The sequence below is a fragment of the Zalophus californianus genome, chromosome 6, assembly GCF_009762305.2.
Source record: "Zalophus californianus isolate mZalCal1 chromosome 6, mZalCal1.pri.v2, whole genome shotgun sequence".
Lineage (NCBI taxonomy): Eukaryota > Metazoa > Chordata > Mammalia > Carnivora > Otariidae > Zalophus > Zalophus californianus.
The window spans coordinates 140,719,225-140,733,395 of NC_045600.1; the positions used below are offsets into that span (position 1 = coordinate 140,719,225).

The following is a 14,171-nucleotide window of genomic DNA, read 5'->3' on the forward strand; positions in this document are numbered from 1 at the left end:
AGCGAGGAAGCTGAGGCTGACGGAGGTCAAATCGCCTGCCCAGGGTCACCAGCTTGTAAGCAAGGCACAAGCAGTGTGGGTTCAAAGCCTGAGTGTGTAACCTGCACACACTCTGCCACCTCCCTGCCCTTCGCTCCCACACGCAGGCACGCTCACTGCAGCCTGGGAGGCATTAACAAAAGATTGGCAGCCCCGAGTGTCCTCGATAGGGCAAGAGAAGGTGGCGGGTCTGTGAGTGCCACCTAGAAGCAGTTTCTAGGATACATTTCCAGTGCAAACACCAGGGTGTACAACAGTGTGTAGCAAAAAAAAAAAAAAAAAAGATTTTATGCACGTCTATGCTTATACGTGTATAAACAATTTCCAGGGATTTACAAGGCGCTCTTAATTACGGTTGCCTTGGGAACGGAAAACCAGGATGTGAGGTGAGAGGGAGATTGCTTGTAATTGTATATCCACCTGGATTCTTTGATTTTTTTTTTAAAGCAAAGGATAGATTACTTTTTCAAGTGAAAAAAAATGGTTTAGTGAGTTGAGTACCAGATACATCTCCGCGTGGACGTCCCTTGGCAGGCAGAGCCTCCAAACAAATCCAAAGCTGCAATCCCTGCCTTTCTCCCCAGAAGGAGCCCTCCGCCTGCTTGCCCTCAGCGTTTTAACACCCTCCGTGCACTCAGGCAGAAACCTGGCCAGCAGCCCGCACCCCTTCCCCAGATCGAAGGCGTCCTCCGCGTGCTCCCGGCAGTCACCTCTGCCTGCAGAATGAGGGGTGAATCCTGGACTTCTCTGACTCTCCTCTACTGAAGTGCATTTACTTGTTTTTTTGTTTTGTTTTTTAATTAACCTGTTATTTTGTAAGAGACCCAACTCAAACACCTTATCTCCCAGGAGCACTCCTGGGCAGGGTGGAACCTTCCTCCTTCCTACATTTGACCTCGGTGGCATTTACATGCCTCCTATTAGAAACCTTCTTTCATTCCTGTCACCCTTAGGAAACCGGGGCGGGGGGGAGGGGGGGACCGGGGCTGTCTCAGGCACTCTGGTCCTTACCGCACTTGCAGCGCCCGTGCCTGTCACTAGTGTAACCAAACCCACGTGAGTTCACTGGGAAACTACACCAGGCGAGCTGTCGCACACACTGCAGCCAATGAGGAGATCACGGGGGAATAACTTCCAAAGCCGGGACTGCCTGAGCAAGGGTGAATGGGTTCCTTTGCTTGAGGGTTAGGATGAATATTTAGATAGGGAAGCCTCGCATGGTACGTAGAGGTGGGCATAGGGTCATGCATGTGCCTTAGGGAAACATGCCTGTACATAGGTTGGTTGTTATGCAAACGAGGCATGTGCTCCTCCTTGGGTGGCGATTTTAGTATTATATTGAGGTAAAGGTAACTGTCGGTCCCTCCGTGGGTCCCTCCATGGTCCATGTGCACAGGCCTGAGTTGGGGGTTAAGTTCAAACCGGTCTGGGTGGCCTGGGCCTCCGGAAGTCTCTAGGTAGATGTTATTGCTTGAGGGGTAGTTTCGGGTTCAATCACGATTGCTGTGCCCCTGGGGTCTTTTGCCTGAGTTAAGGGTTACGCTGAAAAGGGATCAAGCCCCACGTGGGACACCCTGATCAATAGGGAGCCTGCTTCTCCTTCCCCTCCCTGCTTGTGCTCTCCCTCTCGCTATCTCCCTCTCTCAAATAAATAAAATCTTAAAAAAACAAAAAAAGTAAATAAAACTACTTGTTTGGAAAGAAGGGCTTAAGGAAAAATGCGGGACAAAGGTCAATGGGTACAAACAGGCAGGCAGGCAAGGGCAGGGCTTGGGGTCCAGCTGGGGACCCTAGTAGATGTTCAAGGAGTGTTTATTCACTGGACGTGTTGGCATTGTGATGTGGCTCCCGGTGGTCCGCGCACACGGACCGTGAGCCCCCCAGCATGCGGTGCCTTCTGTCGGGGCGCGCCTCCTGGTTTAGGATGCCGGCCCTGTCGTCAGGCAGTAAAGGGGTTCCGAGGGCGGGCTGTGCACCAGGCTGAGTCCTGAGGACACAGACGGGCAGTGGATGTGCCATTTGGAGAGTTTCTTAGTTTAGCACAGGGCCATCAGGGGCTGCCCGGGGACCTGAGAGCGGGAGGGATGGGGGGCAGACTGCACCAAGCGGTTTCCTCTCATCCCCACCCATGTGGCCCACAGGTTCCAGAAGCTGGAGAAGAAGGTGAAAGAGCAGGAGCACTGGACCCGGCTTCGCAGATACTCCTTGCTTCTCCAAAGAGAGAACTTCAGGAAGTGACTGGGCTGTTGCCCTGGGCTCTGTGAAAAGGCTGACCGCAGGCCCGCTTCACCCCAGGGTGCCCCGACGGCAAGAGATGCGGTGACAAAGGGCTGCAGCTCAGCAGGCCCAGGGGCCTGCTGGACTGGCCGTCTGGGACCTCAGCAAAGGCGGAGGTTTGATCTGGGGAGCCTTCAACCCTAAGCCACTTGTCAGAGCCCTCAGATGGGCAGATGTGTCACCCCGATAAACAGCGATACCGTTTCCAGACTCCAGAGTTGCTGTGGTGCGTAGCCCTGCCTTCCCGCCGAGCCAGACCCTAGCAGGGCCCCAGCAGTGGTTTCAGGCAGAGTCCCGGGCCTGGTGAGGACCCCTCACCTTCTAGGCCCGGGAGAGTCACTTTGCTCAAATGAGCAAGACCCCAGGCTACCCCAGCTACTCCGTGGCCCCCTCTCTCCCCACCTGCTTCCTCTCCCTCTCTGTGCCGGCGCATGACCTTTCCGGAATCACGTGGGAGAGGCTGAGGCTCAGAGTGGCTGGGCACTGCCTGAGGTCACAGGGGCCGCCTGAGAGGCGAGGTGGCAGGCAGGGACTGTACCACCCCTGGCCTGGGACCCTAGAGGAGGCCGGGGGTGGGGGGGGGGCAGGGTGGAGGACAGGAGGGGGGCAGAGAGGTGCCTTTCTCTTCTGGAAACGGCCCTTCCAGGAACACAGGGCAGAGCGCGGCCCCAGCTCAGGGCCTCCGCCGGCCTCTCCGAGGACACCGTGTGGTGCGTCTGACAACTGCAGGTGGTTGACGCGTCGCCGTCCCCGGGGATCCCGACAGGTGGGCGACAGGCCGCTCCCTTTGTGTCCCCATCCCTCTCCCCTCCGGGGTCACACACGCTCCTCATCGCCACGACACCTCCTTCACGGCGCTGGTACTGACCGCAGGACGTCCCTGCACGGAGAGGGGCCCCCCCACCCCGAGGTATTCCGCCCGTCGCCCTCCCACCGGGCGAGCGAGAGACAGGCAGCACCGGCGACTCTCACAACAACCCTCTTCCTCCAGACAGACGGCGCGCACGGTGGCCACCCTCGTCTCCGGTGAGGGAGTGAAACTTAGGATGATGGCCGTGGCCTCACACACCACCCGAATGGCACAGAGGACGAACGTTTACGGGGCACTGCTGTGATTGTGGGCTTGACCTGTGCGCCTCAAGTAACCTTGTGAACTGGAGAGGGTATCATTGTCCACATTTCACAGAAGGGAAATTGAGACCCAGGGTACACGGCCTGGAACAGCCTGTATCAAGTCCTAAAGGGCTTTTTCAACATCAAGTGTCAGCGGCTCAACTCAAATCAACTTTCGGGTTGGCTCATGTAATGTAAAAATCCAGGTGTGATGCATTCCACGTGGCTGGGTCCAGGTGTTGGAGAACATCAGCACCCTCCATCTCCGTTTTGATTCCCTTTGTAAAAAGGGAGGCCGTCTGCTTGGCTGGCAACGTGACTGCCAACAGCACCCACAGCCAGTGTCCCTTCCTTGACGGTTCCAGCAAAGTCCGAAGCCTGCTTCTCACTGGTCTGGGTGTGGTCACATTCCTGAACCACTCTGGGGCTGACCGCGCAGGCCTGTGACACGGGCCCATCCCTGGAGGGACATGGAAGTCACGCCCACCCAACCTAAGGAGGGGAGAGCCATCTGAAGACAGGGAAATGCCAGGTCACAAGGGAAGAAGGCAGGAGGGGTGCTGAGCTGGCCCTGTCCCCCCTCTTCAAAGTCATGTGCTGCCCACCCAGCTCCTTGTTGCCTAGTGTGTGGGGGGAGGGGAGTTGGGGCATTCACAAGGAGCCTCATATGCCAGGTACACTGGAGAGGGGGAGGGAGGAGGGCGGAGGACCCAGGGCTGGGCAAAGCGCCGGGAAATGGGCAGAAGAGGCCTGAGCAGCGCTGAGCTGGGGACCCACGGCTCTAGCCCCACTCAGGGCTGGTGCACCACCGGAGGCTGAGCGGGCGGTGCCAGTGGTCCCCAAAAGAGGTCCTTGCCCACTAGGTGACAGAACCCCCCAGAAGGACCAAGAACCTTGGGTCTCCTCGGGCTGCCTGGGTGGCTCAGTTAAATGTCCAACTCTTGATTTCAACTCTGGTCATGATCTCCGGGGCGGGGGGCGGGGGGCGGGGGGGGGCGGGTCTGCTTGAGATTCTCCCCCTCACCCACCCTGCTGGCACACAAGTGTGCTCACTCTCTCTCTCTAAAAAAAAGAGAACCCTGGGTCTTCTCAGGGGACTGTTGGAGCTAGTGTGAGTCAAAGGAGTGCCCAAAGTGCCATAGTTAGGGGGCATCACGCTCAGGGTTGTGCAAACGCAGGGATGACATCTGGGGAGTGGGGTGGACAAGGTGGCTCCTGGCCTCGCCCTGGGATAAGCAGGGACTTTGCAGTTCGGCCTAGCGGCCCTCCCCAGCCTTGTGCTACCCTGGTTCTCCAGCTACAGGCTGTTTCAGAAGCCTGGCGCATCAGTGTGCCCCTCAGACGGCCCTCTTTATTTAGCAACACGTGGCCAGAGGGACACCGGGGCTCAGCCTCCTCCAGACGCAGCAGCGAGGCACACAAGGCCCGGCCCAGCCTCAGTCCTATCCCCTCCCATGCGCCGACAGACAACCCGTGACCACTGCCCTCTTCCTCCCCCCGGGGTTCATACGGTGACCCATGTAGCTTGTCCTTGAGTAAATGTCTTGGCTATAAAACCATCAGCTTAGCTGCCCCTCCTTAGGACGCGGCCCCTCGGCATCAGCACCCACACAGTGCAACCCTCGCAGCGGGAGCAACATCCCTGCTCAGCAAGCAGAAGCAGCTTCCCTGCTAGCAATAGCACGGGCGGCCTAGGAGCGTGAGGGGCCTCCTTCTGCACCTCCCAACGCACGCACGCACGCACGCACGCGCCTGCCAGGACCCGATGTGTCAACGGCCACCCACCGTTGTCCCCGCCCCGACGGCCAGGCACTAGCTCTGTGAACAATTCCCCGTGTTCTGTGCTCCGTGTCCCGCTGTGTAAAAGAGGCCTAAGCCCACACACCTGCCCACCTCCCCTGCGGCTCCCGGGCTCAAAGGACCTGAGGTCAGGCGCTGAATTCAAAGCCCTTACCACCGAGCCTGGCTGGCGGGAGCCGCTCCGTGGGCCTGTGCCGGGGCAGGGTTCTGACCCGGGCCCGTGCTGAGGCCGGCCTCTGGCTCCCGCCTCCCGGCAGGCGCGCGCCCCCACCCCCGGCCAGGGCCCGGGGCGGGCGGGGGGGGGGCGCCACCCAGTACCCTCGTCCTCGTCCTGGAGACAGGCTGGTGTTCAGCTGTGTGTGCACCCCGGGGAAGCTGCACTCCCGTCGGGTCCGCATCCAACGCTGCCCCTGACCGTCTGCCCGGGCGCGTTCGTTAGCCTCTCCTCGCTCCACGTTCCCATCCTTAACACAGCCCCACCAGCGGGCCGCCTTCCCAGGCTGGTTGGCGGAGAACCGAGAGAGCACAAGCTCTCGCCTACCTGGAAGCTGCTGGCCGCCCCAGTGCCTCGGAACGGCTACACCGGCTTTCCTCTGGGTGCGGGGGCGCTGGCCCAGCAAGGGGGCGCAGGCGCAGGAGCGGTGCGAGGAGACCCCTTCCCATCCCCGGTCCTCTGTCCTATTAGCAGAGACGTGTTAATGAAAATTCACACCCAGGCGCTAATAAACACTGGGCCGCTCCCGGCTCCGAGAGAGGTAGGCGAGGCTCGCCCCAGGGGAGGGCGCTGGCCAATGAGCCCCGCTTATCTGTGAAAAGACTTGCTAATAACTTTAATTCCCCATCCTAAACCACAGGGCCTTTGCCATGCAAACAGATTTTCTAAATTGGCTAGGCCCCTGGAAAGGACTTCCCACTCTGCTCCGGTTAGGGTCCTGGGAGGGGAAAGCAAGATGGGAGGGGAGGTGTGGGAAAGGGGGTGGTCAGTGGAGGTGTGAGGTCTGCCCCCCTGCAGGGCCTCTGCTTTTGGATCCCACTCTCCGGGGCCAAATGCTGGCCAGGGTGCGCCTGGCCACCTGAATGACACAGCAGTGTCGCCGGCCCGCTCTGAGTTACCCGCAAATGATCTCTGAGGTGGTCTCAAAACAAACCTCTCAGTATCCACGGCTAAACAGATAAGCCGGGGCATGTCCATGCAATGGAGTATCACTGGGCAGTCAGAAGTACTGACGCAGGAGACCACGCGGATAAACCCTGGAAATGTTGTGACAGGTGAAAGAAGCCAGACCCAAACGGCCTCCTGCTGTGGGATTCCATTCATTCAGAATGTCCAGAACAGGCAGATCTATGGGGAAAGGAGCCGAGTGTGCTGGGTTGGGGGTGGGGGGAATGGGATAATGGGGTAGTGCCTGCTAATGGGTGCGGTGTTTCTTTTGGGGGTGATGAAAATGTTCTCGATTTAGGGGCACCTGGGTGGCTCAGTCCGTTAAGCTTCTGCCTTCAGCTCAGGTCATGATCCCGGGGTCCTGGGATCGAGCCCCGCGTAGGATTCCCTGCTCAGTGGGGAGCCTGCTTCTCCCTCTCTGCAGCTCCCCCGTTCGTGCTGTCAAAATCTTAAAAAACAAACAAACAAAAGTTCTCAATTTAGACAGTGGTGATGAGTGCATAACTCTATGAATACACTAAAACCACTGAATTATAAAGTCGAATTTTATTGTACATAAACTGTATCTCAATAAAGCTCTTATAAAAAATAAATACCAAGGCCCCGTATTTCAGATGCTTGAGGGAGAGGGAAGAACTTGGTATCCATCCACAGAGGGCCTTTGGGCAGAGGCTACATCCACTAGCCCCACCTCACCTTTCCCCCAAGGCCTGACTGCTTCCCAGCCCCCTTGAGCGAGGCCAGGCTCCTTCAGGGTCAAGGCTTTCTTCTTCCCCATACAACGTGTCCCTGAAGTGTAGACAGGAGTGTGGTTCCAGGGCAGCTGTGGATCTGGATGCGACCTCCATGAGCCTCTTCACCCTAGCTAGGCTGCTGGGAGCTCACAGTTACATGAACCCGGGACTAACTCACGGATGTTAGTTTATGTCCCTAAACCACTTGGGAGAGAAACCGGAGTGAAGGGAGATGAGAAAATCCCAAGGTCCAGGCCATGATGCTCTAGCACAAGGGGAGAAAAGGCTTGGGACACGTGAAATAAGCCCTTGGTAGCTGGTGTCCCCTGAGACCCTACCCTGATATGAATTCATATCAGGGCTTAAGTGCCGATCCTTGGTTTATTCTTCTGTAAAATGGTTATTTGGGTATAAAATGTATAAAGGACCTGATGCATAGTAAGTACTAACAGAAATGTATTTTCTACAGAGACACTTAGGTTTACCCAGATCCCACCAGGTTCAAAGAAAATATGGACAGACTCCACCTGCTACCACGTCCTTATATGCAGCACCTCCCCCCTTCCAGGCTGACCTTCCCGGAACAGGAGATGCTAAGCCAGGGCTGGGGGCAAGGAGGAAAGGGCGCGAGCCTGTGTGCTTTGAGGGCTGAAGACAAGAGACCCTCTTGATTCTCCTAGGTTTTTTGTTTTTTAAGATTTTATTTATTTATTCATAAGAGAGAGAGAGAGAGAGAGAGAGAGAGGCAGAGGGAGAAGCAGGCTCCCCGCCGAACAGGGAGCCCGATGTGGGACTCGATCCCAGGACCCTGAGATCATGACCTGAGCCGAAGGCAGACGCCTAAAGACTGAGCCACCCAGGCGCCCTCTCCTAGGTTCTTCTTTGTGTGTGTGGGGGGGGGGGGGAGCTTTGCGCCCATGTAGAGGAAGAAGAAACGGTCAATGACACCAGCACAGTTTATTCACAAATAAATAAATACATACTAGGCAGGCACCCCCTGCCAGCCTCCGAGGATCTATCTATGGGTCCCTCCAGTGCGGGAGGGGCTGAGAAGGGCCGCCCTGGGTGGGGACAGGCCCTCGCTCTCAGGAATGCATATGCCAGTATCACAGGGGCCCCCTCCCAGGAAAGGAGTCTGGAGAGGGGCCGTTTTGAAGGTGCCGAGGCCAAAAAGGCCTCGATGCTCACAGACAGGGCGCCAGTTGTACGTCGTCACTACAACTATTCAGGCCGGCGGCCACTCCAGGGGCGAAAGGGGCATCCAGGTCTCCAGCAGGGCCAGCACGTCGCCAGGAAAGAGCTGCGGAGAGAGAGGGAACAGAGTTATCGTCCGCGTTGGCTGCTGAGGGTGGGTGTCCGCGCTCATGGGCTCCACTCTCAGGGGACCTTTGGCGGAGAACAGGACCCTGTCCCTTGCGTGTCCTCCCCCTCCGCTCCCCGCTTGAGCGCCCCAGGCACACCAGTTACGCTCCTCCGGATAGCATGCAGCCCGGGCCAGGCTGCCGGTGGGGGTGCCGCAGGGGGAGCTGCACGCTGGGGACGGGGACAGCAGGTAGCACCACACACGACAGCGCCGGGAGGGCGTCCTGCGCGGGAAGGAGGTACTAACCGGAGACGAGGGGCTCAGCTCCATTGCCAGCGATTCCGGACACGCTGCCTCGTCGTAAAGCACCGGCGGGTCTCGAGGCTCGGGCGCCTCTAGTGCTCCGGGACAGGCCGGCGGGGACCCCCACGACGCTGCGGCGCCGGCGGCAGAGCCCACGCCCGGGGCGCGCGCCTGCACCTGCGCCTGCGCCTGCGCCTGCGCCTGCGCCTGCGCCTGCGCGGGGCCGCCGTCGGGGCAGAGCGGGCAGCCCCGAGGCGCCGCCGCCGCGTCGCTGCGCCGCCGCCGCCGCCGCTGCTGCAGGCTCTCCTCGCTGAGGCCCAGCACGGCCGACAGGTGGCCGATGTAGCGGATGGCCAGGCGCAGCGTCTCGATCTTGGTGAGGCTCTGGCCGGCAGGCGCCACGGACGGCGGCAGAAAGCGGCGCAGCTCGTGCAGGGCGCGGGCGAGCGTGCGCATGCGCAGCTTCTCGCGCTCGCTGGCGCTCTGCCGCTGCCCGAAGCCCAGGCGGCTGCCGCGGGCGCCGCGCCTGCCAGCGCTCCGGGCTCGGGGGGCCGCGTGGGCGCCGGGCCGCCCGGGGCTCGGCTCGGGGCTGCCGGCCAGGACGCTGCCCCAGGAGTCCGGGGACGAGGCGGGGGAGCAGCTGCAGTCCCTGTCGGAGGGCAGCGGAGGCCGAGCCGGGCCCCAACCCGGGGAGAGGAGCCAGGACTCGGAAAGCGGCGGGCACAGGGACTGGGCCATGGCGGCGGTGGCGCGTCTGGGGGCCGGCGACCGGCGACCGCTTTATCCCGAGCCCCGAGGTGTGAAGTGGCCCCTTCCAGGCCGCATCAGCATTTCAAAGCGGGCTCGGGACCTGGAGGGGGCGGGGCCTGACCCTTTGAACCAACGGGGGCGGGAGGGGGTTGCTGAAGGTGCGGGCCGATGGCTGCCCCAGGTTGGGCCCACCTGGGCCCTCGCATGGGCACCTGACCCAGCCGCTCGGGCCTCTTGCCTGCGCCCAGTGGCCCGAGCTGCCTGGCGTGTTGGGCCAGCTCAGCAGGTTAAAGGAAGCGCGGTCAGGGAACTGGAAGTATAGGACCTAGGTTTGGGGCTGCCTTCACCTGTTGGGACCTTATGCAGATTCTTAACGTTTTCTTGCAAATTCGTTCCCAGTTTGTACAATGGGAACCTTGGGGCATGCTGCAGCCAGGTCTATAGAATCGGTAGGTTGGCGGGGGGGCACCTGGGTGGCTCAGTGTTAAGCGGCTGCCTGCCTTTGACTCAGGTCATGATCCCACTGTCCTGGGATTGAGCCCCACATCGGGCTCCCTGCTCAGAGGGAAGCCTGCTTCTCCCTCTCCCACTCCCCCTGCTTGTGTTCCCTCTCTCGCCGTGTCTCTCTCTCTCTGTCAAATAAATAAAATCTTTAAAAAAAAAAGAATCGGTAGGGCGGGGACCCTGAGTCGGCCCTGATCCCGGCTAGAAGTGAGAGGAACAGTAATCCATTTTTCCTCCTGGACGTGGCCCACCTGGTGGTGGTGGTCGTGGGAGGTAGGGGCACTATGAGGAAGCTTTCCCAGGCAAGTCCAACAAGCTGGTCAAATCTGGTCAAGTTGCTGGACCATCTGAGCTGAGGGAGGGGAAGCCTGATGCCCTTCAGGACACCCTCAGCCTGGCAGGATCAAGGGCTTGGCCTGCTGCCACAAGCTGCCACCACTGGCCTCAGGCTGGTATTCCGCCACTTTGGGGCAGGTATAGAGGACTCGAACATTGAAATGTGAGTGGACGTGACACAGAAAAAGCATTTAACAAAATTCATACCCCTTCATGATAAAAATTCTCAGCCAACTAGCTGATAGAAGAGAACTTTCTCAACCTGATAAAAGGCATCTACAAAGAACCCACGGCTAATATACTCAACAGTGAGAGACTGAATGCTTTCCCCTAATACTGAGAACAAGGCAAGGATGTCCCCTCCTACCCTGGCCTACTCAACATTGTCCTGGAGGGCCTAGCTTGTGCAATAACAAAAGAGAAATAAAAGGCATACAGATTGGAAAGGAAAAATAAAACTGTCTCCATTTATAGACAATATGATTGTCTAGGTAGGAAATCTCAAGAGAACCTATGCTGCCTTGCCTGACCCCTCAAGTGTTTTGAGTTTGCACCTTGTCGTAATAGCTACTTTGTGCACGTCTGTCCTCTGCCTAGACTGCGAAGTACCTGGTGTCTAGCATCATGTCTTCAAGAGAAGTATTATCTTACACATCTTTCAGTGGGAGGGGTATGTTTCCCATCCCCCATGGCTTCCAGCCCGGTGAGACTGATCAGTGAGCTGGTCTGTGGCAGAGGTGGCCAAGTGACTTGGTACCTTCTCCCTGGGTATCTCTGCCCACCACCACCTCCTCCCCTCATTTTATCTTCTACTGCCCTTGGCCTCTTCTAGCACCTTCTGTACCCCCTTCCCCTGCAGTCTGTCCCAGCAGTCCCAGAATTCTTATGCCCGTGGTCGCATCCAGGAGAGGTAGTGCCAACCCAGCCTCGGGGAGAAGGGGAGGAGCCCATTCCCTGGGCCCGTGCCATAGACCCATCTATTCCCAAGGAGAGCCTGCTCCAGGAGGGCCCTCCTCAGCCTGAAGCTGTCAGTGGGGTCTGCCCCTTTTGGACCCTGGTCAAGGGATGCCTTCCTGGGACCCCAGATCCAAGCCAAGAACCTGGCATTGCAGCCCAGCCGCTGGGCCCCTTCAATGCCATTGGACCCAAGGGGACTAATAGTTGGCAAATGGTAGAGCATATCGCGCACTCAGGTGGGAGGGGGTGCAGAGTACAGACTGGTCAGGCAGGAGGGGTGGGATTTGCAAGGGCTCTGGGCACTCTGCTTCCAACCTTTTGAATGTCAAAAAATCCCTCCAATTCCCACGATTCGGATTTCCACTTTGCAGCTAATCATTGAGAAAACTCAGAACGACCAAAAACACCTAGGCAATCAGCCACCCTCTTGCTTCACTGTCATCTCTTTGAAAATCCAGTACGTGCACACGGCTAGAAAGTCCACGGCTCAACAAGCACGGAGGGTCTAACGAAGTTCATTACCATCCTGCCTCTGAGGCCTGCAGTTCCCTGTCCAGGGGAAACTGCCGGGACTGGTTTGTCCTTGAAATGACTCTTCATCTTATGCGGTACAAAATCAACTAGACATGTTTTGGACAACAGGCCATATGTGTGGGAGGCAGACTGTTTATCCTAAAAACAGAGCTCTGGCTCCTGAGGATTCGCGCGTCTGGGACCTAAGATCTGACATCCCTTGGGCCCTTGTGCGGGAGCAGCCGAGAGGCCTGGAGCAGGAGAGACACGGTGGACAAGTGCATGTGACAGTAGGATCTCTGGTGTCAGGCCGAGGGAGGGCTAAGAAGCCCCCCAGGCGAGTGTGGAGGCAAAGAGCCCCCAAAAAGGGCATGAGAGAGGCAGGGCAGATGGCAGGTTTCCACCCCGCCCCAACCTTGGAGGCCTCGGTCCTAAAGGCTGCCGCCTGGGAGTCCCTTCCTCTCCTGCTGCCCCCCCGGGGGGGTGTCCGGGCCCAGTGTGTGCAAAGGCCAAAGCCAGTGGGGGCAGAGGAGGGACCCCTCCCAGCCCGGAGCCTGGGCTGTACGGCCTCCTGCCAGTTGCCTTTTCCCTTACCCCCCCCCCCCCGCCCCGGCCCCCCCCACCTCTCACCTTTGATCTTATCACCAGCTCCTCCTATGGGCTCATCTGGGAGCTGCCCCAGTTAATGAGTTCTCCGGGCAGCAGGGCCCGCACGCCCTCCCGCGGCGGTGAGGCCTTCACACCTCTGGGGCCCGTGTTTTGACAAGTGCCGGAGCCAGTGGCTTCTGCCCCCTGGCCCGAGCCTGCCTGCGCCTGCCAACGTGTAAGGCTGGGAAATGAGGCCTGGGGGCAGCCCCACTGCGCAGAGGTGAGAGCTCAGCTGGGGCCGTTGGCTGGGGTGGGGGCGGGCGAGACAGGGCAGCCTCCTCTTGGGCCGGGGCCTTGGGCTCAGCCTTCCCACCAGGAGCCAGCCAGCTCCACCGGCCAGGCCTGGGCCCTGCACGCGGGCCCCCGCTCCCGCCTCCCAGCCTCCCTGCTCTCATTTCCCGGCGGGGCCTTCTGACACGGGAGTGCTAATCAAAGGTGCTATGTCAATACTCCCCTTGTAGCCCCTAATCCCTGTCCCCGCCGGAGCCAGGGGCCCCAGGGGAGGGAAGAAGCTCCTCTGCCGCAGGCCTGCTGAGCATCTGCAGGCCCATCTCCCGGGAGGCTCCTCACTGAGGTGTCCCCTACGGGCCGGGATCATCCCACCACACCCCAGCCCCAGCCCGAGAGGCAGGCCCTTCCAGGGGAGGGACTGTTGGGAACAAGCTGCCACCTTGACACAGCCCAGGACACCCCTCTGGAGTGTGGCCAGTGGGGGTTAGAAGCGAATCTCCATCCTGCCAGGTGCCACCCGTGTCACGTGGGGAACTCGCTCCCCATCTCTGGGCCCCAGCTTCTGCTCCTGTGCCGCGAGGTAGTTAGACTTACTGTGCTGACATTATAAGGAGATCATCCTGCGTGGCCTGAGCTTTGGGCCACCATCGTGGTCACGGTTGCTACTGTCACTTGGGCCTGGCACTGTGTTGGGGGCATGGCTGGGTCACAGCTCCCTGCCCTGCCGTGATGTGGGTGTCACTGCCTCCCTTTGCAGATGAGGGAATGGAGGCGTCGAGAGGTTGTCCCGCGTCACGTGGCAAACAGGCGCAGAGCTGGGGCCCGTTTGCCTCTGCCTGGGTCAGAGCCTGTGTTCTGTCCTCCCCACCAGCTGTCCTATCTCCTCTGGAAGACAGGGGGGGCTCCTTTCCTCCTGAAGGCTGCCCCAAGAGTGAGGGTGCCAGTGTGGGGGAGACTCCCCCGGAGTCCTCGAGCACCCACAAGACCTTGTCACAAGTCCCAGGGACCCGTGGAGATAGAAGAAGGTTTCCACACCCACCCTGGACCTGCTGCACCAGAGCCCCTGGGGGACAGAGCTGGAGAATTTGGGTGTGAAAGGTACAGTTGCCCCAGAATTATGAAACTTGGCCACTTTCGAGAAGCAGTGCCCTATAGTAACCACCCCTCAATCCAGAGAGTGGAAAAAGCATGGGGAGTGCGCAGCCCCCCAGCATGGCTCCTAAGCCCCCATGGGTCACAGACGGATGAGGCTGTGGCCACCTGGAGCCCCAGAGCAGTCAGGGGGCTCAGCAGGAAGGCCCCTGACTTCTCCTCCACCTCCCTCCTTCCCCAGCAGCTTCCCAGCTAAGGCCCCCGAGGCTCCCAGGGAGCCCTTTCCAACTAAGATCACCCCCCTTTCCTCACACCTTTAGCTCCCGGAGCCTCTAAGTTGGCAAGCCATATGGAATAGATTATTCTGGACCCAAGGTAATCTGATTATCTTGGTCATGGATCAGCTGGA

At 59.3% G+C, this 14,171-nt stretch overlaps 2 protein-coding genes across 2 annotated transcripts in view; one reads left to right on the plus strand and one right to left on the minus strand.

Annotated features, from left to right (window-relative positions):
- Window positions 1-2,519, plus strand: part of WDR93 (WD repeat domain 93) — a 44,057-nt gene extending 41,538 nt beyond the window's left edge. Inside the window, 1 exon segment of the mRNA XM_035728152.1 lies at window positions 2,181-2,519. Coding sequence (XP_035584045.1) covers window positions 2,181-2,277 — 97 coding nt within the window. The 3' untranslated portion in view covers window positions 2,278-2,519.
- A 5,538-nt stretch (window positions 2,520-8,057) lies between these two features.
- On the minus strand, window positions 8,058-9,469 carry MESP1 (mesoderm posterior bHLH transcription factor 1). The gene is made up of 2 exons (XM_027571937.2): window positions 8,735-9,469; window positions 8,058-8,425 (listed from the first exon to the last, which is right to left on the minus strand). Exons 1-2 carry the CDS (start codon window positions 9,467-9,469, stop codon window positions 8,351-8,353), a joined length of 810 nt encoding a protein of 269 aa, XP_027427738.2. The 3' UTR covers window positions 8,058-8,350.
- Window positions 9,470-14,171: the final 4,702 nt, after the last annotated feature.

Bases quoted from the DNA above. Each gene is read 5' to 3' on its own strand.
- MESP1 (XM_027571937.2), bottom strand. From the start codon at position 9,469: ATGGCCCAGTCCCTGTGCCCGCCGCTTTCCGAGTCCTGGCTCCTCTCC. The intron at 8,426-8,734 runs GTTAGTACCTCC...CTCTCTCCGCAG, and splicing joins AGCTGAGCCCCTCGTCTCCG to CTCTTTCCTGGCGACGTGCT.